Below are 10,899 nucleotides of genomic sequence, written 5' to 3' on the forward strand. Positions count from 1 at the left end.
TTTTCCTTTTTTTTTTTTTGATAATTGTGTTCGTTTTCCCGGATCTCGTATCGAATACTAAGCACAATTTCAAAAAATTTTGATTTATCTTCGATCACCTTTGATTCATATAACATGCGTATAATTCAAGATTAAATACGCGAAAAGATATTACCGAACGACCTTGGTCGTAGATGGTTTGCCGGAAAATTTATATAATCTAACTAATTCTAATTTTAAAAGTAAAGATTAATATTTCGATAAAACCATGATATTACATTTATCCACATAGAACAAGTCCTGAAAGTAAAATTTATTCTAATCTAACTAATTCTCATTTTTGTTTTTTTTCAACATCATGATATTTCCTAGATATATTTGATAATATAATTTCTACATTTCTTTTTTAAAAAAAACATTTATCCACCTATTTTTATCATATTCAGCTCGACCTATTCATTTCTTTTAAAGGGACAAAACGAATCCAAAATCATTCTTGAGTCTCCGGAGACCATAAGTTCAGAAATAGACCATAACCTCGAGGCCTCTGCTAAGCTCGAACCGAGTTTCGACGTCGAAGCTTCGTTACAATCGGAATAGTATTTTCCAGACACGTTCACCATTCTCGGGTTCGTAGCAACATAGCAAGTTGTAGCAGCTGCCTGTTATAATACATACATATCATATATATGAACGTTTACTCAGACGAATTATCTGGGAAAAAAATCATATTTTTTGTCTAATAAAATCGTAAATTTCATCTACAATATACAAACATACGGATAAGGTAAGAAATATTGAGACGGGTCAGCGTTACCGATATTCACAATAAAAAGTAATACTCTTAGCATAAAAAATAGGGCAAAAACTTGTGTGAGACGGTCTCACGGGTCGTATTTGTGAGACAGATATCTTATTTGGGTCATCCATGAAAAAATAATATTTTTTATGCGAAGAGTATTACTTTAAATTGTGAATATGGGTAGGGTTGACCCGTCTCTCTGATTATGATCCGTGAGACGGTCTCACATGAGACTCACTCAAAAATAGTATTTTTCATGGATGACCCAAATAGAAGATCCGTCTCACAAAATACGACCCGTGAGACCGTCTCACATAATTTTTTGTTTTAATTTTAATACTGATATAATAAAAACAAATATTATTCTCGTTAAAATACAAAAATACATGGCCTTCTTTCAAAGATAATATAATAAATTTTACTAAAAAATTAAACTCTTGTTCTTTGATTAATCTTTAAATAATTTTGATATAATTTAAAATAAATTATTAATTTTACACATGTTAGTTACATCATTGAAATAGCATGTTAGCCAGCACATGAAACAAAATAAATGTCAACTATGAGCCTTAACAATAATGTAAAAAGCAATTAAAAATTAAATGATATGAAGTAACCTGAGGTATGGTCTTCAAGAGTTTGGAAGCCAAAAAGAATACCAAATCTGCATTTACAGGCTCTTTTCAGATATAGACCATTTCAAATAATTTGACAAAACTTCTGATAACTTGAATAAATTTGCAAAAAATATATATATATTTAACTTTTCTGAATACAAATAAATGAGATATTTTATGAATAATGAGGTATTCACATACTCCAGTGGAAGATTGTTAAGTTGAACGTATAAACACATAAAAAGGTTTTGTTAATCCGTAAGACGGGTTGATCTGATCTATATTTATAAAGAAAAAAAAATTTTATCTTTGAAGTGCGTCGCATTGGAAACAAAACGGTCTAATAAGAATTTTGGTGAGGTTTTGTGATGTATAAATATTATCAGAGTATGTCTCTTGTGAAACAGTCTCACGAATCTTTATCTGTGAGACGGGTCAATCATACCGATATTCACAATAAAAAGTATTACTCTTAGCATAAAAAGTAATATTTTTTCATGGATGACTCAAATAAGAGATCTGTCTCCCAAAATACGACCCTTAAGACTAGGGGTGAGTAAAATATCGGTCAAACCGAGAAAACCGAAAAAACCGAAAAAATTTAGAAATTCGGTTCGGTTTAATCGGGTTATTCGGTTTATAAATTCGGTTTAATCGGTTTATTCGGTTCGGTTCGGTTTTTTGGGAAAAAAATCGGTTAGACCGATAAAACCGAATATATATATATATATATATATATATATATATATATATATATATATATATATATATATATAAAATATATGTTGGGCCTCAAATTTAGATAGGATGCATTTTTATTTCTACTGGGCTTTTTACATGATGGAAAGTTGGAAACTCAATTCTATTGAATAAACACAACTATTGGCTTCGTTTTCTTAATTGATCAAACTTAGGCTAGGTGAATTGATTATCTCTGTATATTTGAATCATGTATTAAATTCAGTTGTAGTTTTGTGTAAATATGTTTAAAAAGTTTATTTAATAAAAAATCGGTTATTTCGGTCGAAATAACCGAATTTTTATCGGTTCGGTTTCCTCGGTTTTCTTTTCAAAATTCGGTCGGTTCGATTTTCCCAAAAAAAAATCGGTCGGTTCGGTTTTCGAAAATTTCGGTTCGGTCGGTTCGGTTCTGACCGATTGCACACCCCTACTTAAGACCGTCTTATACAAGTTTTTACTTTATTATCAAGATATCCTCGTAAATTTTATTATATCTCTAATATATCTTCCGACAATCCAATTACACAGATCCTAAAATATATCCAAAAATATTCATAATCCTTTTTTATAAGCATGAAAATAATAAAATCTTGTAACATCAAGCATATCAACCTAATTTTCTAATTATATCCTAATTTTTAAAATAAAAACGTAAAATTTATTAAAAAAATAAATATTTAATATAATTTTACCAGTAACGAGGCCTTCCCGGTCTCTAGTTAGTCCAGTTCTCACAATTCCTGGGTGCACACAATTTGCTGTCACGTTTGTATCCATTTCCTGCGATATATTTAAATAATAATTTCTTTGTAAATAAATTAAAATATAAAATAAAATATGCCTTGCAATAAATAACCAAATTATATTTTTAATTATTTTGAAAAAAAAGGAAATAAACAAATTGAAAAATGAAAATAAGAGTTGCCTTCAGTCTGGAGGCAAGTTCCTTGGTATGCAAAACGTTGGCCAGCTTCGAAAGAGCATACGCACGTGTCGAGTCGAATTTACTGTCAAAACAGACATAAAAAAATACATAAATTATTTGAGAATAAAGTCAAACCTTTTAATATAAATAACTCATTTATTAATTGCACTGTTAATTCATTTATTTCAACCAGGACAGTCCTCCCTCGATCTGTTAACCCAAAGGTGAAATAAGGATGGAATGGTAAAAAAAAAAAAAACAATTTCCATCCAAAAATTGGATTTAGTTTTTTCTTTTATACTTATAATAAATTTTTCGCCAAAATGTTATCGTACACCGAAAATATCAACATTATCTTAAATCGATTAACTATAGTTAATCGATGATATCTAATGACATATCAATACTTCGATAAAAAATTGACTAAAAAACGACTGAAACCATGTTACTATATTACGAGTATGTGAAAGATTTATTATTAACTAGAGGATCAAAATCTAATTTGGAAAAATTTACTAATTTTCCGTATATAACTGAAGGGTATCGATCTATAGTGTATAAAAATAATTTAATATAATTTTATATCATTCTTTGATGCAAAAAAAAAAAGTTCAGAAAAATTTTCTGTCCAATGACGAGACCGTCACCTATCATCAACCTCGGAATTAGTCGCAAAATTTTTTTAAAAAAAATAATTGATTTAATAATATAAATAAAAAATAATAATAATATTTACTTACCTCTTATTGGTGGTTATTAAGGCGAGATAACCGATCATGTCACCGGAAAACCAGCCATGAATGCCGGAGGAGACGTTCACTATTCTTCCTTGTATGCTGGACTCCTTCGCGGTGGACGCCATTTTCCTCAACAGTAATTTCGAAAGCAAGAAATGCCCTTTTATGTGACAATTATATAGCTCAATCAAGTCATTTTTAAAATCAAGCTATACAATTTTAATAATAATATGGCGAATTTTAAATGTATCTAAGATGGATGTCATTTGAAATTTATTTATTAAATTCATCGATTCAAACACAATTTAAAAAAATATTTAATTAAAAAAATGCCCAAAAACCTACTATTCCTTACCCAAGATACATCAATTAGTTTACTTCACATTGGTGTATGATCTATCGTGCTTCATGGATACTTATCAAAAATATCATTAAATCCCTTCGACTAAGGTCAGTTTCATCACCTAAGATTGAATCTTCTGTTACATGGCCAAGCCTTTTGGCTTAAAAAATGTGAGAGCCACATACCACATATTGACGGACAAAGTGTTTGCAGATCATATAATAATGAGGGATGTTTGAATTACATAAGTTTAGGACCAGATTAAACCAAATTCGGACTATGGGATAATGGAATTGGAACAATCATGTAGGATCCCGGATTGAGAGTGTAATCCAAGGATTCAACAGGACTTGATTAAAATGGTTTCGTATAATCTAGCAACTCAATCCGATTCAATATTGACGACGGATTTGGTTCAGCATGTAGTTGATTTAATTGGTTCAAGATTGAACAAGATGAGTATGTCTCTTGTGAGACGGTCTCACGAATCTTTATATGTGAGACGGTTCAACCCCACCAATATTAACAATAAAAAATAATACTATTAGCATAAAAAGTAATATTTTTTCATGGATGACCATTGTGTGACACAAGTTTTTGCCGAACAAAATTATACCATTTAGGTTATGGATAAGACCGATTCCAAATAATTACTTTGAATTTTTTATTATTCCAAGAAAGAAAATCGTCGGCCTACTAACTATAGGATCCCTTATATTTTTAATCCCCGTTGGTAAAATGTCTCCCTCGGTAAATTAATTAACGCAAAATATATTAATATACTTGAAACTAGTCATATTTTAATGCAATGCAAAAGAGTTGAAAAAAAAAATGTAAAAATTACCTAAATAATTTGTAGCAAAAGTCATCTCGACTCCATCCTCAGAAATTGCATGGTCGTACGAGAATTTTCCCGCATTGTTTCTATTCAAAAAAATATATATATGTAAGAAGTTAATATAATTTATATATTTTTCACTTGGATGCTATTTATTAAAAAAAAATTGTCAATTTACATGAGCAGATTGAGAGGCAGATTGAGTGACTCGAACTCGGCTACAAATCTTCGGACTGAGTCCAATGAGCTAAGATCAAGACTCATTATTATAATATTCGACTCGGGATACTCCGATAGTATACGAGCCTTGGTTTCTTCCGCAGCTTTCAGGCTCCGTGCCGGCAACACCAGCCTCGCACCATGCTTTCCCAGCACTCGAGCCGTTTCCGCACCAATCCCTGATGTTGCACCTATTTTTGTTTCAAGAAAAATGTAAATTTCGCATTGAAAAAGAACATTCTCAGTTGCAATTTGTATTTGGTGAAAGATCTTGCCACACATACAATTTCAATAAAACAAAACAAATGGATCTTATATATGCATGGACAAATCATTCATCTATCATGAGGACAATGTCCACGTAATAGACAAAATGAAATAAACCCTTTTAAAATCGATCAAGTTGTGAAAAAAAGTATATATATTCCCCTATGTATTGTTATTTTCTGCCCATTTTTTTTTTCAAAACTCACTTACCTTATAAAGTATAAACTAAGTTATATACATATGATACAATATATAATTAAAAAAAAATTGTCAAATTTTTGGGTGAAAAGCATAGAGATTATTTCAAATTTTAAAATAATATGTCATGTAAAAAGTGATATAATCGATTAAAAATTTAAAAATAAAATAAAAATAAATACAAAGAAAGACTTTTTTTTTGTTATAGATATTAATTGAGAAATTGTAAATTAACGAAAATAGGTTTTAAGATAATTTTTATTAAATGAAAATTAAAAAAATATTTATATTCCGTGAACTTAATTACCAGGAAGAAAAGCAAAAGAAAAAAAAAATTCTAGAAATCATATTAAGAACATATAATCAATTTTTTTCGAAAATAAATTAAGATCATTAATATACTTAACTTGAAGAATTAAAGTTTAAAAAACTGAAAATATTTATAATTAACAAATCAAATCAATATTTTCCAACAAAAAATAAAATCATATTTTTATTATGCAGATGGTGGTGTATACATACACACACATACACATGCGTGTAAGTATCCAAAAAACCTCTCTTGAAGCAGTCGTTTTAAGTGCTCCAAATCTTTTTTTTTTTCGGACAAAAAATATTATAACTCAACAAAATTTAGAAATTTAACGATATGTTTTTAAAATAATAGAGAATAAATAATCTATTTATTGTAAAAATAAATACAGATAGCTACTGTATGTGGATTTTTTAGGGTACCTGTTATGATGGCGGTGATGGACCGGAGATGAGGGCAGAACTCGGTGACTTCCTCGGCGGTGGACTTGGACCCAAAGCCACTGGCTCCGGCGGAGCCAGTCAAATACTTCACCATTTCAAGCATTTATTCTTCTTTCCTCTTTATCTTACTTTTCCCTCCAATTCTTTTATTTATTTTCTGTCTTTTTACAGCAAGGAAAGACTGTGACTGATGGGAGAATCAGATCAAAGTACGTATACCTTTGCACTTTGCAATAGTCAAACAAACACAATAGCTCGGAAAGGGAAATGATAGCCTTTGCTTTTCTGCAGTTTTTGCAGGGCTTCGAGTGTGTACATACAGTGGTTGTATGTATAGGTTTTTATTTTTAATTTTTTTTTTAGGGAGATTAAGTAATGGAGGCGGTGAAGTGTGCAAAGAAAGAAATTAGTGGGAGGATTTTTATAATGGGGATCGGTGGGGATTAGGGAATCAATTAGGAGGATTGCATCTTTGTCATTGATTGAGCATTTGGTTTAATTATTTTGGAGGTCTATTTATTATTATTGCTTTCCTGATTTCCTAAATGGGTTTATTATTTTAATTAATTTTTTTACTATTTTATTTGTTTGATTTTATTTTTTTTTATTAGTTTGACCATCTTTAAGTTTTTGTCTCTGTCCATCATTGTACCTTTTTTTATGCGATATTAAATTTTAGTTTTTAGTTTTCGTTTTTCAAGTTCGAATAATTTGGGTTGATTTATTGGAATCGACGACTAAAATTTTAAATGATATAAAATTTTAAATGATATCATTTTTTTTTATATATTATTTTGTAATCATCGTAATTAACTATAATATATATATATATATATATATATATATATATGAGTTAAATGGGAGAAAATTTGAATTTGAATTTAATATATATAAGTAGATTTGAAATCCTAGACTTAAAATCCCTTAATTCAAACATAGGTAAAAACTTGTGTGAGACGGTCTTACGGGTCGTATTTGTGAGACGGATCTCTTATTTGGATAACTCATGAAAAAATATTATTTTTTATGCTACGAGTATTATTTTTTATTGTGAATATGGATAGGGTTGACCCGTCTCACAGATTAAGATCTGTGAGACGGTCTCATATGAAACTCACTCTCAAATATATTACACAAAAACTTTTGTGAATATGAATAGTATTGACTCGTGTCACATATCGCAAGAGACTAATTATAATAAATTTGTGCTCATTTCAAAAAAAAATAAATAAATAAATTTGTGCTTTATATGATTTTGAAATGATGGATTTCAAATTTCTAGTCATGTTTGTACGAAAAAAATTCAAGTGGAATTTCAAAACCACTTCATCTATCAGGAACACTAAAGAAGCTCTCAATTGTAAGACAACTAAACTCAGTAATAGTTAAGGTGATTGATAAGTTAGAAGATATTTGAGAATTAGGAAAATAGTCAAATAGAGATAAAATAATTGGTAAATCAGGGACAAATCTCTAATTCAAGTTTTAACTTGGGATTTATTCTCTATGACTTAAAATATTAGTTTGAACTCCTCAATTTTGACAGTATGATAAAAAAATATCATTGATTTTATAACTGAGCCGAAAGAGTATTAGATACTAGATATTATTTCAAACATACAAATTAATTATTACTGACTAATAAAATGTTTGAGGTGGATAATTTTTTCAAATAATATAGATCTGAACACATATTAGAGATTAATTATTTGCGGGACTTATTTCAATATTTTGGAATATTTAAAACAAGAAAATCCAACCAATATTAGATATCAGGAGCAAAGTTTAACTTATCAGAATCCAAAGGCAACATTATAATTTAGTCTAATAAGTTACTAGAAATAGTATCGGATTCCTCTAAACTCTCCAGAAATCTTAGAGAAATCCAAAATTCGGTACAAAATTATGACAATATGTTGTATTATGTACCACAAGAGGTGGAAAAATCTTTTAAGAAAAAGAAGAAATTATTATAACATTAAATGTTATTCAAACAAGAATCCAAATTCTAGAACAAGCAAGTTCTAGTAAAAGGATTTTGGTAGGAAGGTTAACATCATCCTTTAGTATTGAAATCTTATTACACGAGGACGAACAAGGTGATGCTAAAACCTTTAATTGACGAAGAAAAAATGATCAATCTAATAAAAAAATTTCTCAAAAAAGAAATTAATCTGATGGAAAGTTTAGAAATGATTGTCTCGATGATCTTTAAGACCATGCAGAATATTTTACGAATCTCAAAACCGTAAATCTAAATATGAACACAATTGGAGGTAGCTCTGGAACTGAATCATTTTCTTATATATGAGAAAATCTTCCAGATAAATAGGAAGGAAGTTTAATCGGAATGAATCATAATTTTTCTTTTATGATCGATCGGTATAAACATCAATAATTACGAATTGGATTAGTTTCTTCTTAATAGATAAGTGCTTGGTCCAATAAAATCCTGCCTAATGGAGAGATAGTAGGAGAAGTGACAAAGCATTACACTTTTCATTACGAAACCAATAAACCGGAAAAAGATGGATTTTTTGGGAAAGAATTTTTGGGCATATCAAAAGTGGAATTGATTTATGGTAAATTTTTAACAAATAAATAAGAATTTCGATTTGTGTACCTCGGAAAAAGACTTTTTGTTTTGTCGACTTAACCATTTACTTTCTTTTGGAGAGAAATTTTTTTATGTTCGAGCAAGAAAAAACGCTCGCAATCACCTGGTCATTTTCTCATGAACCACCAAGGTAAAGTGTGAAATCTCATAATATAAATATGAGATGACCTCAAATAGATTTTCATGTTAATGTAGATGCACACCTAGTGGGAACCATGTCAAGGAGAAATCAAATTTCTTTGAACTAAACATCCAACGGGAAATATGTTTTAGAACATATACATTCTTATCGAGTTATGCTTAATCTTGATATACTGGATTTTCAAAAACGAAAGACTATACTTGTATAGGGGATTCAAGTACCCCTAATACACGTGTTAATTTGGGATCATCTCCAGATGAGTCGGCCAAAACAAAATTAAAACTCTAGATCCTTATCTCGAGTCTTCAAGTAAACCATTCACCTCGGGGATTGAAGATGGTGATATCAACGTTAGATTTAATACATACAGAGGTAAATCTAAGGTTGACACTAATGAATCTTCAGTTTCTCCATTCAGATATATCAATAGAACTGAGAGAAATTGAAAAAAAGAATAAACATTTACCCAGCCATCATACGGGTTGATGTAGCAGGAAAATATTTCAGTGTATGGATGAAACCAAATTCATATCCAAAGAAGGTCAATACATGATATGAATTCGGGGTTCTTGTCTCAATTTATACTATATCACACAACTTTCCAAAAATGTCAAGATTACCTAAGTGGATGCCAGAAGCAGTACACGAGACATGAAAAAACCATGATTATTTTTTTACCTATTGTTCTTATTATTAAAAATATTATTAAAATAAATTGACTTATTAATAGTTAATAAAAGAATGATTGAATTATTTAAAGAAAGTATATTATTTTTAAAAAATTGGATGGGGGAGCCGATTTGACAAGAGGAGGGCGAGTTATTTCAAGGATAAATTGGAGATAAATCCCTAAATCTATACATAAATTTATCCTAGTTGTCTACACCTAAAAAACCTCGTTTAAACTCCCTGAAATAATAAAAATGACAAAAATACCCATATATGTGTTGATTTTGATGATTGATTTTACTGAGCCGTAAATGGTATCAGAGCCTATGTAAAATTATTTCAAATGTACAAACTTATTATTATTGTGTAATAAAATGTTTGAGGAGGAGAAATTTCTAAAATAACATGGATCTGAACCCAGGTTTGAGATTTATTATTTGCATGTTTTATTCCAAAACTTTGGAATATTTTAAACAAGAAGATTTAACCAAGCTTAGATATAAAGAACAACGTGGAACTTATCAAAATCCTAAGATAAACTTATGATTCAAAATAATAGGTTTTTAGAAATAATACCGGATTCCTCTAAAACTTCCGGAGATCTTAGAGAAATTCAAAAGACATTAAAAAATTACATGGCAATATGTGGTATTATGTTTCACAAAATGTGGAGATAATCCTTGAAAACCAGAATAAATTCTTGGAAAAAGGAGATTCAAACAAGAATTGAAACTCTAGAACAACAACCAAGTTTTAGCAGAATGAAAACTTAGTTGATAGAATAGTATATCAATCGGTTGATTCAGATATATATATTTTTTCTTAGCTGCTCTTCTCTGCTATTTATAGGATTTGCCTACAACGGTAATATTGAATGCGATTTGAAACTTTCTATCCGTTGTTTGCCACGTCAACATTCTTCTAACAGTCGTACACTGCAGCTTTTCCGAAATGCGGCGATCCCACTACTTGTTGCAGGCAGCTTTTGTATAGTTGTCGGTTGATCGTCCTTTTCCTTAACTGATGACGTGTACTGCTGAAAGATCAGC

At 29.7% G+C, this 10,899-nt stretch overlaps 1 protein-coding gene across 1 annotated transcript; it reads right to left on the reverse strand.

Moving 5' to 3' along the window:
• Positions 1 to 261: 261 nt before the first annotated feature.
• On the reverse strand, positions 262 to 6,891 carry LOC140812780 (short-chain dehydrogenase TIC 32 B, chloroplastic-like). Its single transcript, XM_073171136.1, has 8 exons — positions 6,402 to 6,891; positions 5,161 to 5,392; positions 4,989 to 5,068; positions 3,805 to 3,961; positions 3,065 to 3,146; positions 2,832 to 2,919; positions 1,399 to 1,445; positions 262 to 641 (listed from the first exon to the last, which is right to left on the reverse strand). The coding sequence occupies exons 1-8, from the start codon at positions 6,523 to 6,525 to the stop codon at positions 432 to 434; spliced, it is 1,020 nt and encodes a 339-aa protein (XP_073027237.1). The 5' UTR covers positions 6,526 to 6,891; the 3' UTR covers positions 262 to 431.
• Positions 6,892 to 10,899: the final 4,008 nt, after the last annotated feature.

The sequence above is a fragment of the Primulina eburnea genome, chromosome 14, assembly GCF_022965805.1.
Source record: "Primulina eburnea isolate SZY01 chromosome 14, ASM2296580v1, whole genome shotgun sequence".
Lineage (NCBI taxonomy): Eukaryota > Viridiplantae > Streptophyta > Magnoliopsida > Lamiales > Gesneriaceae > Primulina > Primulina eburnea.

Coding starts and splice junctions, on each gene's coding strand:
- LOC140812780 (XM_073171136.1), bottom strand. CDS start 6,525: ATGCTTGAAATGGTGAAGTATTTGACTGGCTCCGCCGGAGCCAGTGGC. Junction 5,393..6,401: donor CATCACCGCCATCATAACAG/GTACCCTAAAAA, acceptor AAACAAAAATAG/GTGCAACATCAGGGATTGGT. Junction 2,920..3,064: donor AACTTGCCTCCAGACTGAAG/GCAACTCTTATT, acceptor AATATATCGCAG/GAAATGGATACAAACGTGAC.